Here is a 21,098-nt window from a genome sequence, read left to right as displayed (position 1 = left end):
GCATTTTGACTGTTGCCATTTTGGATTTTTGGAGTCAGAAGTGGCAATATTTGGACGAGAGGGTGTAGCTGACCCTAACGCTAGTTGCTAGCCGCTAGCAGCTAGCTTGGTTAGCATGGTGCATTTACAGTCTATGGTTAACTGTGATAATGCTAATGCTAATGCTAGTATTGTCGAACGAAAAACAGGCTTAAAACAAAATGTACTTACAGGATAAACTGATTAGCCAACTCCTTAGAAGATCTTTTAATACAGCTGAACGCTGAACAAGACTTTTTTAGGCAACCAGAATGTTACAATTAACTTTCATGAACTGAAAACACAATGAAATAGCTACACCTATACTCCTATTCAAATCTGGGGTTACGATATGTAATGTAAACAATGTTGTCGCAGTGGCAGCAACTTGTCAATCACAAAGTAGCCACACCTTAACGCATACTCTGCTTTATTATTTTACTCTAAATGGGACCATAATTTACAAAATGAACATCATGCTGTATTGAAGAAGACTTGAAACTAGCGATTGAGACCATAAACTCATTAGGAAACTGTTTACTGAAGTAATAAATCAAGTGAGAAGTAGGGTCATTTTCTGACAGACTTCTATACAATTGGGCTTCTTTTTGCAATCAGTGTAGCTGACCATTAGAAAGAATGCAGGTTTAAGGCACCAAGCTACCCACTTGAGAAAGTGTAGTCAGGATTAAGTAGAAAAGTGAAAGGAAATGAGCAGCATGTGTGTCTGTGTGTGTGTGCGCTCAAGTAGGTGCATGCATACATCAGCATGTGTGCAGTTGCAACTAGGTAACGGGTATAAAATTATCAAAGAGGAAACTCACATTGTTCATGTACTCGCTCAACAAGTCTTGGAGGGCCTGTCGAACAGCGTTGCACTCAGCCACAATGCGTTCTCGGCGGTCGTCACGTGTGCACGAAGAGTCAGCCATTAGTGCAGCACCACTGATGATGCTCTCCAAGCGCTCCTCAAGAGAGGGCCGGAAACGTGCCTCGCTGAATGTCAAAGGGTCCAGGATGATCTTGTTCTGTAAGGCAAAAAGACGAAAAGCAGGTCAGGACAATATCACAGGCTGAACAGTGGAAATGACCAGTGGAAGACTGAGGAACTGTATCCTGTGCAAAATAAAAGCTGTAAATTCAAATAGTATTACAGGCCATGGTTAAATATGTATTATGAAGACTACAGTTTGTACTTTATTTTGTTTTCATCATGTGAACATGAATTACTTATAAATAGTGATGTAATAGTTGATGAATTTAAGTAAATTTGTGACAGAGGACTTTGGCATTTGGTTATAGAGAGCAATTTCTGAAGTAGATAGACAGCAGCATCATCAACTGACCATATACAGCAAACAAAACATGCCAGAACCCTGCTAATCAGACACTGTACTCATTAAATGGTTAAACACTAATTAGGGAAGTACAGTGTTTCAAATAAATAGGACAATGTGCCTCTTTCTCCACTCTCTAATTAAAAGTGAAATGTTTCATTCTAAGAGCAGATTTACAGCATATGGAAAAACAACACATTATTTTAAGACACATTTAAACAAAATGAATACATGCTTGAAAAAAAATCAAACATAGTATCAAATACCATTACGCTTTGCAACCATCTTAGACCTTCGTGAACAAAAGAGCTTTGAAATACTGAGTGAGAAATTTTAAGCTGCATTTCTCCCCCCAAAAGGGATAAAGTGTTTTGTAATAAATCCCTTCAAGGAGAAAATAGAAGTCAAACTGAAAAGCATCTTCTTGTCAAAAGCCCACAACTAAATAACTTTTCTCCCTTGCAACAAATTCTAATGACAAATGTGAACATCTGTCTAAGAAGTGCATATATTGTAAATTCATAATAGATTTATATTTGCTTAAAGAACATCAAATGCTTCCACAGAGTTTTCATACGTTAGCAAACAGCAGTCAAATATTTGCTACAGTTTGTTAATAAATTTATTAAGATGTATGCAAATTGTAGCTCTGAATGAGACTGAACTGTTACAACAATCAGCCACCATGACTAAGATACGCAAAACAAGGGTTACATGAACAAGGTCAAACACTGGGTTGCTTGACTTAGAGACAGTAAATTGATAAAGTGATACTCTATACAAAATATCTTTTAGTATAAAACATTCACTTCTTGTTGACTACAGGGCTGTCTGTTTAAGATAGTAACCAGATGCAAGGAAAAAAGAAGGAGACCTTAATGTTAACTCCACAGCTTTTCTAGCTCTGCTAAATTCATGTCTCTCTTCACAGGCATGTCCCCCCTTCTACATAGTGCACATAAATGTGTGTGCTTGTTGTGTTCATTTTGACATAACCACTATGTTAATGATATTCACACAGGATCTGTGTCAAGAAGGTTAACACAAAGATGTCAAAACATGTGTAACACAAACACATTATGTTCTGTCCTCTGCTAGACACATTGTGTTAAAACGAAATATTAAAACCAACCAAACGTGTATATATGTACAGTACTGTGCAAAAGTTTTAGACACTTTGGATGTTGAGATTCTTATCCATTATGCAATACCATCAGGGAGGCGTCTGATCAGTCCCAAATTTATTTTGCAGCTTGACAATGACTCCACACATACAGTCACAGACATAAAGAATTATCTTCAGTAACAAAAAGAACAAGGAGTCTTGCAGCAGATGGTGTGGCCTCCACAGAGCCTTGATCTCAACATCATGGAGTCAGTCTGGGATTACATGAAGAGACAGAAGCAACTGAGACATCTAAATCCACAGAAGAACTGTGGCAAGTTCTTCAAAATGCTTGGAACAACCAACCTGCACCGAAGTACCTTGAAAAACTGTGCAAGTGTACGAGGAGATTAGTTAGGATTAGTGCTGTTTTAACATTCAAGACCAGATGCAACATTTGCTTCTATATCATTGACAGTATATAAATATGGACGACACATCGCCACTTCCTACCGCTATGCAGAAGTGAAGCCAACATATCTCCTTTGCAGGAACTGCAGACTTGCTTTTGTGATGTCATTTGGAGCCAGAGTCTGCGCAGTAGGGTTGGGCGGCGGGATGACGGCCCGCGAACATGCCCCCTAAACCATCCTGCTGCCTGACGGAGGTTTGAGAGTGGCTGTCACAGCTGTCAATCATGATGCCCCCTTTTCATATTGTCAAATAACTAATTAAAAACAACCTTATCAGAAAAATTAGCACTTGCACAAACATCAGTGTGATAAGAACTACCTAAAATGACAGAAACCATATTTAGGAAATATTTGTTTGATGTGTACTTTGATTTTTTAGTTTGGCTCATGTCCCATCCACTAACATGGAAGGGGCAGGACTTATGACCTATACTGCAGCCAGCCACCAGGAGGCGATTGAGATGTAAAACAACTACATTTATACAACACAATTTGATTTAAAATTGGCATATGGCACAATAAATGTCCGTTTTCATCACATTACCTCTATGTTAACCCTGCATACTGTTTAAAACATAACTCAGTGGGGTCAAAACACAAGTATATTATAGCATATCTTTATAATAATAATAAAATAATAATAAAATGTTAGCTCCTATCATCTCTTTCTCACTCTGATTCCAGTCTCACCTAGAGGCAAAATGCTTCTCTACATATGAATCTAACTGATAGAGTATTATAGAGGGCACAGTTGGACTTATAGGTTTAATCAAATAACCTGCATACTGTGGTAATGAAGCCATTTATTTTAATGCTCCCTTATCTTGTTTTGTTCAATTTGGAGACATAAGAATACCCATGGGTCAGTGAATAGAGACACCAATTCATGAAGCAGAGCAACAACATGTGCCTTGTAATTTACTGCAAACAGTGTTTTATCATATCTCCTTTCCATCTATTCACAGGGGGAAATTCACCTAATAGCAATTCAAGTTTAGTATTTCCATCCTAAGACTCAACAAAACCAGTTCCATAAAAAGCTTTTTTAGCTACAGTGCCCAGCCAAACAAAGGTTGCATTTCAGTGTTGTGTAAGCTGTAAACCAACTAAACATTCAACAATAACTCTGAGGGGGAACAGCCTTAAGATATGGCTCTGTGGCATACATGACGAGGCGCGCAAGTGTTGGGTAGTAGTTCAGAGCAAAGGTGCAGTGTTTGGTCTCTCCTCAGCCAGTCTAATCCTGGGGCAGGGTGACAGACTGTCAAATGATGCTTAATAACATGCAAGGTAAAAGAGGACTCCACCAAGCATAACCTACTTTTCATCTGCAGCTGGCAGGAAAAGTGTGTGTAGTAATACAAAAGAGAGTTTGGGGCTAAAGAAAAATAAATGGAGGTAGAAATAGAAGGGAAGAGAAATGCAGAAGATATAGAATTGATAATGGCTCAACATAAAAGACAAGCAATCTGACTCACTCGTTACCTTTTTTCTGTCCTGATCTTTGCTAGGAGATGGCCCACACTGAGCAACAGCAGTATTCCCAATAGTAAATGATCTTGAAAAAATCATGACCTTCAATTATGCAGTTTCAAAAGTGTTCTTGCAAATTTACTCAAAAAGTAGAATAACACAAGCCTAAAACAATTCATGTGTAATTTATAGCCTTAATGTAACTTATTTCATGCGGGTTTTGAATAGTTATGAATTCTAAGAGCGCAATCATCGTATATTGACATTGACGCAACCAAATACAGAAATGCTGCAGGTGACACAGAACACAATGGAAATAAGTTACAAAACAACAGTGTTCTGTTTTTGTAGCACATTTCTGTATTCGGTTGTGTTTTCTGTATTTGCAGCGTTTTTTGTTTTTTTTTCTAAATGCTGTGCATGTGTTGTCAAACTGATGATGTTTTCTTCATTTGCTTGTGTTTTGTCTATTTGCACATTTTCTTTAATTGCTGTGTGTTGAGCTCTCCTGTGGTAAAGTTCGGCCCATCCATCCACCCCAATCTCCTTCCCTCCGCGGACTTTGTCGTTCTATAATCATGTCACCTGTCGTCCTCCTTTGCTCCCAATGGACAGGAGTCATAATTACTAGAGCCACTCGAGGGCTTTGTCACTTGATTGTAAACATACGCATAATTTTGGGGCATTTGCTGAAACAACTTCATTCTTGATTCTTGAGGACAGTACAATGACAAAAAATTGTCAAAAAGAAAAAAACCTTATTATCATATTAAGACATATTTTAAAGAAAACGCTTGTTCAATTACGTATGTATGGTCAAATGCCTTAAACCAAGACAATAATAAAAGACAATTAAATCAGCTAGTGAGCTCATGGTCATGTCTTATTAAATGGCAACAACTATCATAATGTTTCTTTTATCATGAATGGAATTGTTTTCCATAATACAAAATAATTTTCTTATGAGTAAATATGTAAGTAATTTGATAAGTAGTATGAGATCCCAAGTCATTATTATGCAACACTAAGTCCTAACTGTAAGATTTGGATGTCATAATCACAAGAATATTTTGGGGGAAAAGCAAAACATTTCCATAGGACAAAAATATGTTTGTATTATTTGAAAATTTACGGAAATGCTGCGAGAAAAATCTACCATTGGGATGTCCCTGTTAAGTTGATCCGCTTGAAAAAAAATCCCTTGTTGCTTGTTTCATGCTTGTTGTGCAATGGCTATCCTTATGTTGAAATCTACATCAGAAATTAAAACTTTAAGACGGAAAAAAGGAACAGAACAAAGCCCAATACACTGAGGATCTCAACATGGAAAGATGCAAAGAAGAAAAGAACATAAAGGGAAACTGAGAACATTCCCTGAGGACTTTACTCGATTGTTATTCAAGCAGGATGTCAGGTTGCAATTATCACTGGGAGTTGGGAATAGGCAGAGTAGAAAGAGTAGCAAATGCTTGGTTGACAAAGGCTGGGAGGTTCTTTAGGTAATTGGCATTGGCTGAAGTCATTCCTCCAAGAAGCTCACAAACGTGACTGATCAGTATCAGTTCTCTCAATGAGTTTCAGACTTTTTTTGTTCTGGAAGCTCATTATCAATTACTTGTGACTTGTTAAAACACACATTTTGCTGTAACAAAATTGAAGTCTATACAATTTCAGGCACCATTACATGCCTATTACATCCAGAAACAACCTTGTCTTTCATCACAGCCCCTCATCATAACTTTTTCCTTAGCAGATTATTCATTCAAAAATGTTATTCACATACAGTATATTCCATATTGTAAAACTACAACCCCATTTCACTGATATCCATCAGAATTTCTCACTCTATCCCTCTTCAGGAAATTCACAGAGCAAAGTCAGCTTATATGCAGCGTGTCTAGTGATGGGGATTCAGTGTTATGTTAGGGAATAATTCAGCACAGCAAATTTGCTGACACTGAAATTTGAAGCCTTCCAATACAGCATGTCAAAATATTAAAGCATCTCAAAATTCCTTGAAGAGTAAATTCATCTGAGCATGATGTTAAGTTGGATTTACTCTTTGCTTTTTCTTAATGCTGATATTTACTCTAAAACAATTACAATGTTAAAAAATATGCAATTTGGTTTTTGTTTTTTTCAGATATTTAAATGGTCTGGAAAAAATAGTTTTTATGATCAGATGTTTGTGGATGTTTGTGCCGAGCAGTTAGACAAATCTTACCTGCAGGCTGAGGAAAGAGTTAAGTTTTTTTTTCCTCTTTTCCTTCATTCTAGGCCAGGCTTTCAGTCTGTAATACTATTTGAATGTAGCGTTTGATTTCGACAGTGAATCAGGACCAGAGGCACCATTATGTTTGCCCCAGAGAGGGTGAGGTTATTAGTTTGACCCCACTTTGGGGCATCAACCAGTGAGACAGGGTACATGTCACATCAGCCTATGTCATGTGTGCCTTCAAGGACTTTCCAATATTTGATGACAAGTATATTGTCTAAGAGGGAAGTTGAGCAAAGTCTTGAACATACCACTTTATTGCCTAAGGTGGCCCTTTTCCAGGGTTCAAGGGCTGTTTGGTTGTGACTATTACTCTGTTTGACAAAGCTCTGCCCACACTGGCCCAGGAGCGGAATTAGTCATAACCCAGTCTCTGATTGATTAACCTAATGAAGAGCGCCTTACTCGGGGTTAGGGTTTGGCCCTCAATTGTCACAGAGTGGAAGGCAACTACACAACTTTGAAAAGGCCGATGTGTGTGGGAGCAGAAAATAACAGGGTTAGCACACTCACTTTAAAACTATTTATCTATCAACAATTTTAAAAAAAGTGGACATGTGGACTAATTTACACCTGTGATCATATGCCTAACAATATGAAAATAATAAAATTGAAGTTGTAGTTTTTTTAACTTTTGCTCTCAACATTGTATTATAACATCTAAAGCTAAAAAGTAATTTATATACATGAACCCTGACATATGGCTGCAGTGTTTCCCCGCTATTCATTCATTCTGCAGCGGTGCACCTCCGCTGCAGAATGAATATATGAATGAATTATGAGCTCCGCTGCTAAAATTTCACACGATCATTAATATCAATGGGCTACTAATGATTTTCACTGGAACACTGTGTGAGCATGTTATCATGGTATTGTTTTGAGTCACTGACTAGTGCATCAAATCCCAGAATCCTCCCTCTCCTCATTCTTCAAAGTACATCTACTGTACGTGAAAGGTACCGTTATAAGAGTAGTGTAGCTCCTTTAAGGCAGTGCATAATGTGTGTGCGTAGCGAGCGTGTGATTGAGCGAGTAAAGCAAGCAGCAGAAAGTGACAGTGAATGTGAGGAAAAGGTTAGTAGTAAGTTGTCAGTCTAGCAGTAAATGTACAGTACAGGCTACAGTGTGTCAGTTAATAAATGCTGTTTCCCCACCTGCTGGACAATGGGTTTGCCTAACCTGACCAGCACTGACATTTAAGGTGGACCAGCTATTCTCATTTTAGTGTCCCCCTTCCCACTAACTCAAAGACAGGCAACCTAGGGGGAAACACTGGGCTGCGTCATAATATTTTCATCCATCCATTCATCCACCTGGCAGACTTCCTGGAGTAAGCTGAATATTTCAAGGCTAAGCTTTTACTCTGTTTTTATATTGTATAGTAAGCTAAACAGGGTAGTGCTGAATCTTTTATACACACAAACAGTAGGACACTTGAGCAAGGAGACCTCAATACATCTGTTCTTTACAGGATACCATCTACAAAACTATGCTGAATGTTTCATATAATACTAAAGAAAAAATGAATAGCACATGGATGATGAAAAGTGCTTTCAATAAGTCTCATGGGTCAAGAGACACAATGAGAGGAAAACACAACTGCAAATCTGTGGTTAAGCACTTCAACACAGCAACAGGCACAGGGACAGAAATTTTGAGCTGAAATTGTACAACTGTTTCACTCAGAGGATTAAAATGTTTTTTTTATTTGTGGTAATAATTTTAATCAAACTAACAAAGTCATGTTTTGATTGAAAATTCAAAGCAGCATATTGTTCTTTGTAACAGCTGGTGAAAGGTGGTCCACTATATACAGCCCATTGTTTGGGAACACAACAATCTTTAATTCATTTATTGATGAAAAGACAACCGGTATTTTCCTCAATAAAAACAGTATTTTTCTAAATTTGCTTTTTAACCACGAAATGTGAAAAATAAACATGATGATTAATTACTAAACAGGTAATCAGACCAAATACAGCCTGAAAATTATTTGGATTATGCAACCAAGTGTAATTATGTTCAATCAGAAAAAAGGCCATCATAACTGGATAGCAATTATGACTGTGGGGGGAAAAAAAATTGAGGAGCCAACTGAACAATCAAGTAACTACCAACAGTGTCTTCATGGAATTCACTGTATTGTTGGTTTAAAAAAATAATAATAGTAACAAACTAAAAAAACTCATAGAACCCTTGAAGATGGAATCTTCAGAATTGTTTTTTTGGCTTTTTCCTTCATTACACAGTTCAAAGATAGACCAGAAAAGTTGGGTGGGGGCAACATGTGACAAAATTTCTAGTCTGGACTCAAACCCAGACATACAGTAGTAGATGCTTTGGTTTGACGCCTTTAGCATGCCCATTGTTTGGGGGACATTGACTGTTACATGTACAGCAAAATATACCACATTTATAGCAATTTTATGCACAGATCAATATTTATTACCCATCATGTTTGGATTAAATATGGTTAGAAACTAAATTCCCGTTGGCCAGAGGAATCATATAATCTCTTTGTGCCTAATTAAACCAACAGATATTTTACAATTCATATCACAAACACCCATATATGATACTTCAGCTAAACAGAAAACTATTAACATCTAGTAGACAAGTAGTAACATAAATACTTTAAGCTGTTTTGTTCATTTTTAATTTACCATTAAAAACATGTAGAAAGAAGCTCAAAACTCAACTTTGGCCATGACAGGACAAATACTAGTATAATGCATTAGCTCTCAAGTCAGCAAATTTAGTATTGTTTTAATTTAATATGTTGATTATTATAAATTATAAGCCCAGATATAATAAATGCATTTTCATTGGTACACTGTACAGCAGCTTGACCTCAACAAAAATACTGTATAAAACTTTACTTTTCAAAAATATGTTCATGCCTGTAATTGTCTGCCCTTGGCCCTTGGAGAACTATATGAATTATTAAGTTGAGTGATATTGTCCTTTTTGTTGCAGCTACATGTTGTGCTGTAAACATATGTTGCTACGGGATGCAGTAAAGTGGCTCTTGAATGGTAAATATACCACACAAATATCACATCAGAAATCAAAAAGTAAAGCATTCTTAAATAATTAATGGGGGAAAAAAGAGGCGGCAATTAGAGCAGAGAAAGGGAAAGACACATGAATTAGTAAAATAGTGTAACCAGCAGGAAATGAAGCTAAAAGCGCAGTATTCCAAAAATAGTGAGTTTACGCCCCATTGAGCTCACTGCATCCAGTATGAATACATCTTCACCATGCATACAAAAGAAACGAATATCTCCCATAAAACACATGCTTGTTGAAGCTTAGATGAAAAATAAACAAGAGTGGAATTACTGTACAAATGTCAATTAGAACTGCACTTTGAAAAAAGACAATTTGCCAACAGTCATATTCACTCAACAATCTGACGCTATCTGATGATAGATGATCTGCTATCTATCTGATGTCCTCAGCGAGCTTGAATTGAATAACTGTATATGAATATTTTGACCAATGAATGAGGTGAAAGATGGGGGACTAATATAGAAAGACAGGCAAAAACACAAAATAGTTTTCCATTGTAAATGTACCACTTTTGCACACAAATTTAGAAGTGAGACAATTCCCAATGGTCAGGACATCTTGATTAATGATTGAAAGTGTGCCCTGCTGGTTTAATCATGTCAAATTTGAATGTGGCCTGCCTCATGTAGGCTATACCGAAGGGGAGATATCAAGGATCTACATATAATCAACTTGATTAGGGAAAATAAATAACTTCAGTATAATCAACATTTTTAAATAACTTTTTAACAAATTTAGTTCTCCGTGGGCAATTCTCACTTTAAATGTGCCGGAAACTCATATTCAGATGCATGTTATGTGAATGTTTATATCATTCGAGCTGTCAACATCCCTTCTTTGGTAACACTATCCCTGTCTCATTGAAAGTCTAACTCATTCCCTTGGGTTTGCATTACTTGACATCTCATTGCTTTTCCTCGTTTTTTGTCTTGCCTCGATACGTTTGCTCAAAAAAATGAAACAGTGATAGCAGACAAAATGATGTCCCAATTCACAGCAGTTTCAACTGGGGAGCAAGGATTTTTCTGTTTCCTCCTGGCTCAGACATATCTGCTGTGGCAGGTCTTAAAACAGAACTGAAGGCTGATATATGGTTGGTCGCTCAACACTTTTGATAGGTGTAGCTCGACAGAAATGCTGTATTTTCAACAAAAAGAAGTCTTGCTTGACACTTTCCTTTCATGTCGTGCACCTGGAGACTTATGTTATGTCGCAGACAAAGTCATATTTTGTTGCGCAATGTGATTGGGTAATGTTACTAACGTCACCATGGAGATTGTAGTTTTCACTGAACTTCCTTATTGATATTTTAGTCTGTAACTTTAGATAAATTGTAACGTCCTTGTTTAATTAGTCCTGGTTTTGGATCATATAATAATTAAACAAGCTGGCTGGAGGATAGCCGCTGGTTACCATGGAGACGACTGAAACCTTTTGCTGAAGCATAAATTGAAATTTGCAACTCTTTAATTTCAGTTGAGGGACCTTTATTGAGAGTGTCGAGCGACCTACCATAAATCAGCCTTAAGAAAGTGACTCTTTGTCTCATTGTCTGCATCTGGGCTTTGTTACCATGACAACTTCTGAATCAGTGTATCATAAAACAGAAAGATAAAGGCTGTTTTTTTTTTTGTTTTCTTTTGTTCTTTCCCCCATTTTCATTCTTTTTTTCAGGCACACTTAAGTACAAGCTGAAGGTCACCTGTCTTTGAACAAATGAATGGTCTTGCTATACGATAAGTAACACATTGGGCCTGAAAAGGCAATCACCAAAACTATGTACTCCAAACCAATATGATCCTCAGCAGTGATACTCATGATACTGAAGGTTTGATTTAGCTCGTATTCAAAACCGTGTAGGTTAAATTATGAGTGTGTGCCCAAATGTTTATTAATGTAGCAGATGCACATAGACAGAGTCATAAATCATACAGTACAGTAGCATAATAAGGCCAACAAGGCTCCTTGCTTGCCCAGGTAATGGTAGTTGGAGCAGTGCCCAGTCTTTCTGGCAGTAGACTGTGAATGTGGACCTAAAGAAAAGTGCAGCGGAGCATTAGGCGGGGTGGTTTTGAGTGGGAAACAGGGCTTTGGCTCATGGCAGGATGTACTAGAGGGTCTCCAACATTTCACTGTATTGGGTGATAGCATGGGAATATTGGAGTTTCAACTTTGACCTCTTTGATGTCAGTTCTCATATATGGATTTTTTTTCCGGGTGGTCCTTGGTTTCATGTCTTATATATTTAATGCGAAAGACATTTTTATTTTATTAAATTAAGCATTACATTTTCAGTATTCCTGTTTTTTTAAACAACATTTCCCTCTACTCTAGAGTGACAAACTGCTCTTAAGGCGTTTTTTTATTTTTTTTTCCCCCAGAGTTCCCCTGGAGTGAAAGCCATTAACACATTAAGACCAGATGAAACATTTGCGTGTACATGTGCAAAATGCATGTCGAATGAAGCTTTTAGTGCAAGTTCAAGCAGCCAGACAATTATCATTCTAATTTTCTAATCACATCGGTTCTCTGCCTCTCAGTTATTATCCATTGAACTCAGTGGTTTAAGTTCATGAGCCTGTCTGTCAACCAGTGATCATCCTGGCTGAAGGGTATTTAACTACCTTACCTGTTGCATGTCTTTTTGTTATTTCACCACCATCAGTGTCAAGGGCTCATCCATGGCTCCCTGGGGGATCTCTGAAATGGCTGAACTTTAAAAGGCTTTACCTCCATTTGAACTGATTTAATCAGTGGGTCATTGACAGAGATCTTTTTGAGTTGAAATGATTCTCTACATTTTACTCAGTTGTGTTTCTTGTGGATTTTATGGATGGATTTTTTTATAACTTGTTAAGTCTGTATAATAAGAAATTAATATGTATTTTTATCATTTTTAACAGACTGAATTCATTGTTTGAAAAAATGGTCCACAATCAAAATCTTTTTTCAAGTTATGCAGCTTCATATCATGAATGTCAAAAACATCATGTTGAAGAAAATTATCTAATAGAAAAGTAAAAGCCCTGAAATACTAATAATACAGCTGATACTATCAAACTAATTACTGAACTGGATCATGATGGCAAGACATCTAGTGTAACAACCCTGTTGACGGTCAAACTGCAAGCAAATAATCACAGGGCTGTTAAATAACACGCCAGTCTGGTGCCAATCACTAGCTGTGTGATGATCCTGCAGATGGTTATTTGAGAGCAATAACCAGTTGTTTAAAAGAGGACACATGCTAGGGTCATCAGCAAAGGCACATCTGCCATCTTCCCCACTAATCTCATTTGATGTGTTCGGGAGATAGGTGGAATCAATGTTTCTGGAAGTCAGTCTGTTCCGCTATACCTGGGAGTCCAGTAAATAAGGAGATAATGACGTCTTGGCAAGTTACAGAAAACAACAACAGATTTCTGAAAAATCATCATAAAAACAGAAACAATTAGCCAAACTGATGTTTATCAATGTGAGAAACAATTAGATAAATGAAGGTTATTGTGTTAATTAGAAATGCTATAAACCTTGATTTGCTTAACCCAAACTACTCCTCTTTAACAATACACATACAATACAATATGTAAAGAAGTACAAGTGGTTTGCTGATCATTTACTAACAGTTGAATTTTACTGTATTTTGAACCCATAAAAGGTAACAATTGAGTATTGCTATTATATTTACCTCACATTATACTGTACATTATTTTAATTACACTTTATTAAAGAAAGAAAATTGAAAGTCACATAGGCATTTACTTGAATATCTATGAACACAACTATTTTGTTGCAGACTGAAGATGAAGAAGGTGAAGATATTATTTTTAAGACCAGAGTATCACTTTCTGACATTTATTTAGATCTAATTGCTTTTTTTCCTTTGCTGCTAGCCTGTTTTATCAAAAACCTCCTTCACTAAGTTGCAAATTTTAAAACATCTCTACAGTTACCAAAGTAGGTAATCACTGGAAGCCGGATATAAGGGAAAATATATAACTATACTGTTAGAAAACAGCTGAGACATTGGTACCAGTCTCCAGGTTTTATGTCCCTATGAGGGACTCATTGCTCTAAGTGGTAGTGATTATGTCTGCCTTCCAACAACAAACAAAACTAAAAGCAATGAAGCACAAAGACACCTGCACATCAATCAGTCGTCTGAGATTCTTGGAGGCTGCAACAGTGCTCGAGGAGAAGAGACGATTAACTGACCTCAAGCCCAGGTTTAGTGAGTCTGTGTTACCCATAAGATCTTGTTACAGACAGAAATCCCCCCTTGCTCTCAGAATCAGTCTCTAAATACCTGTGACAGTGGCCTTCACAGTTTAGCCGAGGCCAAAATGTCAGTAAGTGAAAGTACTGATAGTCCCATACCTGCCCGCTACCTACTGCTTTCACAGCAAGAGAAGTGAGAAAAAGAAAAAAAAATGTAATATTGCATTTTCTGTTATCTCATGATCAGGTGTGACAGACCCACTCACACTCGCCTGCAGAAGAACACCTGAGTACTCATTTTCTATACTCTTCACACATTAACAATGCATATAAAGTGTTCCTTAGCATTTCTTTCATATGGGAACATATTCGCATTACACACACACAGTCGGTCAGTTACTTGCATGACATTACCCCCTCAGCCAGGGGGCTCCTCTGTACTGGTATTAACTCCAGGCTTTAACTGTCGACACCATCATGAGTGGAGAATTAAAGGGGATTGCATGATCTTGGAGTGCGGGGGGGGGTGGGGGTAGGCAGTAGAATGCCCCCTGCCTCCAGCTGAGCACAACACACGAAACAGGCAGATGTTGAATTCTTGCACTCTGGTGATGCATATATATAGGCAACCATAGAAAAATAGGAGTGCAGGGGTAGTGGATGACATGGCAGTTTATCCCTGGCTGTGGCCCTGAGACCCTGTGGAGCTGTTGTGACTGCTAAAAGTAATAGCTAAGCTATTGGAACATGTCAGGAAAACTCAAGGAGATCCCATTTTTCAAGGACTACAAACTAGCTGCCACCCCACTTTCACAGTAATAGCAACATCCCACATCACCTCTAAGGTAACACAAAGACTTAAGAGAGAAGAGAAGAGAAATATGCCTCATGGCTCACCTGCTAATACCCATTCATTAACAACTGTTTACTGCAAGCACAACAAAAAACTAAAGGTAATTAGAAATTACAGGGATATAAAGATGCAATTAACTTTTAAATGTATGTTTCTTTGTCCTTCCCTTTGCTCTACGGGGGTTGAGGAGAAAAGGGTGGAGGGAAAAAAGGACTTTATTAATTACTCAGTAGGAACAGGAGTATAGACCCTCTCAAACGCTCTGTAGTAGTGTGTCAGACTAACGCCCCTGTATCTTAATGAAGATTAAGACCACTCATAACACTGCAAGGTGTCTGTACTTTCACAGTGACCAGGGGAAATTATGTTGCACAAGGCAGACACACTCTGTCTACATATCCAGAGGTGTTGCCATGACACCATATATCTCCTGGTGTGCTATCAGGCATGCAGACAAACAGCAACAACAGCATTTACATTCAGTGTAGCTGCCGCAGCACAACTGTGTACATGTATAACCGATGGACAGTTATGGGATAAGGCATCAGAGATTGATTTATTTGTGTCTATGTCTGACTCTCTGAGGACCTATGGGTGAAATGCTCATCAGATCACTGGCAACAGAGGTCCCTAGAGGTCAGGAGATAAAGTAGCTATGATGTAAATGTTCACTAAGATTTACAGGTAACTGAATCAAAACAAGTTGCACCACACAAACTACTTCCCATGTAGCATACCCAGGGGTGGAGTATCAATCTGGAGTACTAAAACTTCTCCTAGTGTGCTACTTCACCTGTGGGCTGGCAGTGAGTATGAGAACACACTTAAGAAAAAGATAAAATAATATCCAATGCTGTTTGATTCTTCATCATACAGGTATATGTAACATTTGTCTGTCGCAGGACCTTTTTTCATCACATCCTGCTAGTGGTCGATGGGCAAAGTACATTAATAAAATATAGCCGCAAGCGGCAATTTGCAGGTTCAGACCTTTTTGCGCCCAACAGAGGGAAGCAGCTCAATCGGCAAAATTAAAGTCGCAGCAAAGCAGCAACGAGTGGGTTTCAGGCTTCACAAAGGTGAGCAAAGTCACTTCAACTAGTTTAATTCTGTTTAAAGAAGGAGTGAGACCAATCACACACTTGTTTCATCATCACAAAGCCTGCAGCATTTCAATAATTGTGCATGCATCATAGAACACCATATGTATGAATCATATATCTTTTTAATGCATTATTTATGGACCTGAAGAAGACCCATAGCGGGTCGAGACGTTGTCACATCCACGCAGAATTAAAGAAGATTTGGGAACAACTGAGCAGTGTGCGGGTACTCTTTTGTTCTTTTGTGTATTTTTTTGTTACCCAGCACTTGCAAAAATGTATGGATGTCCGTGTGCCCACTAATAGTCATATTTATTTATGGAACATATATCTAAATTCTTCATCTACACTTCTATACATCTACACTGCCCAGCAATGCAAATACATACCTCTGACTGTGGGAGTGACACACAGAATACTTATGATGCTCAGTTTTGCAAAAGCATCGGGAGGCCCTGTCCAGTTTCCTTTGCCACAGATATAAATATACATATCCCTGATAATTGAAAACAGTGCCGGCATATGGGGACTTGTCTGCATTTGAATATGAATACAGTTCTCATTTCATTTTCTGCTTTTTCAAATTCCGTCTAGCAAAACGATAACCCCAAACCCCAGTCACCACCACCCCTTCAATAGAAATCATTCTGCTAGACATTGCCTCTGTCCCTCCCGATGACCCAGCCCCTCGTCACTCTTTCCCCTCTTTTCCAAATCAGCTGTGCTCTAAATCAGCACATACAATGGCAATACAATGGCTTCTGGGACTCCACAAAAGCGTTCCCTCCATAAATAAAATCTTGAGGACATGATTCTACTGCGTATGTGGAGGAAAAGAAAAGAAGTTGATGTAGCGAGTAGCTATAGGTCAGTTTAACTTTGTAGATGAGAGACAGTGAGTACAAATGCTCTGTTTGACAATAGAGTCCTATGAAGTGCAAACCTCAGAAGGGTTGTAAACAAGTCCAACTTTAACTCAGCTATTAAAAACAGATAACTAGATGTTTAAACGAAAGTGGACCTCCCATGCTATTACCCACATAATTCATTACAACTGTCTTTCATGCTGCAGAGCCTCTCTTAGGGTTAACCCCCAGGATGACCTGAATGTCTGACTTTGGTGTGTTTACAGTAGGATGTGGGATGTGACCTGGCCAGTGCAACTGAGAGGTCATGCACAATGACAAGTCATGCAGACAGTCCAAAAAGGAAAAACAGGATCTTTGTTGTTGTTGAAAGAATTAGTTTAAGGCTTGTATTTTTTTGGCACCTTTTGACCTAAAACTTTTCCAGCAGGTTGTCACTAAAATGTGTTAGTGGGTAAAATGTTATGCTAACCTGTATATTTATTGTCCAAAACTATCACAACAAGATCTCCACACTGTATGGGGTATGCTGTATAAACTTGTTGTTTGTGGAGTGATAAAACTTTAGGATTGGTTGCTCTTTACTTAAGTCAGAATAAAGTGAAATGCCTAAAATAATAATGTAAAAAACTTAATTTTGTGTTTTAATTTTGTCTGACATGATCAGGCCCATTTGGATATAAGTAATAGGGCAATTAATCGGGTCTCCCTTTTGCCTGCATTTTGCTATAAGTGTATATGTTCTCTCCCATGAATGCTTTTTATTGCTTTGCTCTTTTGTAATATTGTAATACTGTAATATGGAATCAAGCATGTAAATTTTGTGGCTCCCTATGACAAATGACATTTTATTAGATGAAAGGATAAAAAGTAGTCTTTTAGCTCTAATTTTTAAATGTTAATTTTAGAATATCTGTCAGATTCATTCACAATTTAAATTACTTTATACAGAACAGTTGAAGAACAAATGTTAAAAGAGCACACAGTGAGACAGCAGCACAACATGAAACATGGTCATTTCATTTGTAGGCTGAACTTCCAGGACGGCCCACTGAACTAGTGTTTAATAGAATTAAGGGTTGATGCATCGACAACACAAAAGAAAAGGTCTGGCAGTAAATTTGCGAACAATATTCTCTACATCACTCACATTCTCATTTGTTAAGCATGGAAAGCTTTAGGCAAGTAAATTCACACTGTTTTCACACCCGCAGATTGCATTTAACTCAATTATTTGTTTGATATTCAATCGTGTGTTTGGGTTTCACATGATTTCCTAAATAAGAAGGGATGTATCAGCAGAGCATGCCCCAAGTGAATTTGCAACTGGGTATTTACCTCTGTGTGGAAAGGCAATGGAGATGGACAAATGGCAGCCAGTGGTCTTGGCAAGGAGGGTGGATCATTTACAAAAGTTTCTCATTTAACTGGTGCAGCTTCTGCACGATAGTGTATATAAGATGTTCACAACCTTGAGCCATGACTTATTTGCTATTGGATATCATTGAGGCTGAAAGTGAGAGAACAACTGCACACAATAGCGACGTACACACTGTGGATGCTTTAGTAGGAACCATTACAAGATTTAAAAGACCGGAAAAGGGATAAAGGCAAAAGATGTGGAACTAACAAGATGAAGACATAATGCCGGGAAAGCAAGAATATGAAAGAGAGCAGTCAATTCCACTGCTGCAAAAGAGGTCTTGACAATGAAAGCTATGCTGATGAGAGGAGAGGCATCATCTGACTTTATGGTAAGTTATCATTCAAGGAGTATTTTCTTTCCAACTTGAGAGCTGAAAAGAATATACCTCTTAAATTCATTGTGTTAAACACTGTGATTATCAAAACATGAGTTTAATGAGAACTCAAATTTGGCATCTTGGTAATGGGAACATTCCTTTCTTCTTAGAGGTTAGGAAGTTGTGTTTTTGTCTGGTGAAGCAGGCTGCTTTAAACATTGCATTAAAAAGGGTCATACATTCATATAACTAATGACAGTTTTCAGTGTCAAAAACTTACTGCCATTTGTTCTTAATAATTGGAAAACAAAATTTGTTCTGTGTAAGAAAAAAAACAGAAGAGAATAACTGGCTTTGGTTGGGATTTGGGAGAGCGGGGCTCTGGATCATTGCTGGATGTGGTTGTACTTACTGCCACAGAACACTCCATTATCTCAAAATGACAGCTAAATTGGCCTGTCAACAAAGCAACACTCATCTAAGCAACTTCACTGGTGGTTTAGTGCTTCCTTCAAACATAGATCAGGAATATGATGCATCTCTTCCATTCTGGAAGCCACAGGGGGAAATTAGAGCGTTTCTGAGTGCTGCACTATTCAAACATACATGCTTGGCTATTGGTTGGTTGGTTTCCTCTGCCTATCTAAATCTTAGCCAGGTGGCTTGAGTATTTTTATGACCTAAAGTTGAGGTGAAAAACAAAATGTAAGTCCATTGCATCAAGGAAAGTCCTGCTGACAACTGATGGTATGTTAATTCAAAGCCAGTACTCCCTCTGGCTGCTTCAACTTAAGCTTTGCTTGTTGCTCCAGTGATTTTTACTGGCTTTTAGTGTTAAGCAGCCACTCTTTCTGTCTTTCTATCCATCTATTCATCCATCTGTTTACGAATCCAGTCAACAATTGTCCTTAAGTTTCACATAACACACTGCATAATGTATTAGTTTTGTCCTGATCTCACAGCAACAATCATAATTATTCACAATGTAAGCAGGTGATTTGAGTCAGCCGGCTAAACCCAAACAAAGAACTGAAGTGTTACTGCCTTAATTTCCTGTGAATGAAATTTATTGAATGTGTGTCTGGTAAATCCCTATGGCGATGTCACTATCTCCGTTCCAGGCTTTGGAGGACTCATCCCCTGAGAGTCTGTACACCCCCTCTACTCCTCACGTTTATCAGTCTATAAAAAACACTGTCTTCTGTAAATTAATGCTTGCAAGACTACTAAACATAATCAAAAAGGATGCTACATGTGTGCTATAACATTTCACAGTCTAATGCTGGATGCATTACACATAGATGTGTCAAATTACAGAAAATTTGGCAGCTCTAATCAAGAGGATTTTGATAGTCTATTTACTTTGTTTGAGGTCCTCTTAAATGTTTATACCAGGGAATGTCTGTAGAATTTTGCCAAGAGAAACGAGTCTACTTTGCATTTCTATACAGTCAGACTTTGAGGCAGGGAGCTTAGCTTAGCAACATGGAGAGTGAAAATCAGACAAGCAGCTCATTTATAATCTTTTGGTTGGGTTTTGTCTCAAATCCACCAGGAGTTCCCTGCCAGATATATCCCTTTGCAGAAAAGATAGCCGCCATAACAGGACTGCTTGTGTGTATGTGTGCGCATGCCTATATTATTGTTCAGAGTACTGCTAGGATATGTGTGGGAGAGAATAGTGCATTGCAGAAAGTCATCAAAGCCTCACAAAGTACTGTGGCTTTGTGTGACTTGTAAGGACATTCAGATTGGCCCAAAGCAGAGGTACTGTAGTGTCTTCTACTAGCCTTCAGAGCCTTCTCTGTTTGTACATTTACCTGTAAAATATATGACAAATCTGGCCAGAGGATGGTTCATTCAAAACCTTAACCTTTGCTCCTATGGGTGAAATTGGACAATTCATACAGCTTGGTGTATGTGTCTATGTGCTTGCATACAATACATGTACTGTACGTGCAAGAGCCAGCATGCCCCCGCATCCATGAGATTGAACGAAGCTGAGTGGGCAAGCTGGAATGTGAGGCTCTTACAGAGAAGACCTTGACTTGGAGGCAAGATACCTTTAAAAAAAGTAATTTGCTGCACCCACTCAGAAATCAACTCCCAAGAGTTTTATGCTGAGAGAGGTCTGAAGATGCAGTGAGGTAATTCACTTCAGTTGCTGTTACCATTTAATTTAGGGTGGCTGTCCATATATGGATAGAGTGGTTAGAATATACTCTTACCACTTCGTTAATCATTTCTTTCCTTCTAACTGGGGACATGAGCCAAAACACACAGTCTGAATTTTGCTTATGACAACATGCAATACTAACAGAGATAAATTAAAGCCGGCCTTGAAAACCAGGGAATTTTTGAGGACTTGTTTTTAAGATAAACCATCTGATGCATTGTGATAAATGTCCTAAGTACTTTCACTACATTGTGAGCTGCATTGAGACGTGAATTCAAACTGCCAAAATGCCTTGGCAGAACATCTGTCAGTCTAATTTAACAAGACCAAATCTATAACTGGAGATAAACAAGAAGAGCTGACTGATTCCTGAAAGCTGCAAATTGA

At 38.0% G+C, this 21,098-nt stretch overlaps 1 protein-coding gene across 2 annotated transcripts in view; it reads right to left on the bottom strand.

Annotated features, from left to right (window-relative positions):
- ctnna2 (catenin (cadherin-associated protein), alpha 2) overlaps nucleotides 1-21,098 on the bottom strand; it is a 337,564-nt gene that overhangs the window by 238,156 nt on the left and 78,310 nt on the right. For both annotated transcript variants that reach the window (XM_067584710.1, XM_067584711.1), the window contains exon 7: nucleotides 843-1,046. In XM_067584710.1, coding sequence (XP_067440811.1) covers nucleotides 843-1,046 — 204 coding nt within the window. The remainder of the gene's footprint in view (nucleotides 1-842; nucleotides 1,047-21,098) is intronic.

This window comes from Thunnus thynnus, chromosome 3, assembly GCF_963924715.1.
Source record: "Thunnus thynnus chromosome 3, fThuThy2.1, whole genome shotgun sequence".
NCBI classification, from domain to species: Eukaryota; Metazoa; Chordata; class Actinopteri; order Scombriformes; family Scombridae; genus Thunnus; species Thunnus thynnus.
The sequence above is the reverse complement of the archived record's forward strand: the minus strand, read 5'-3'. Positions and strand labels throughout refer to the sequence as shown.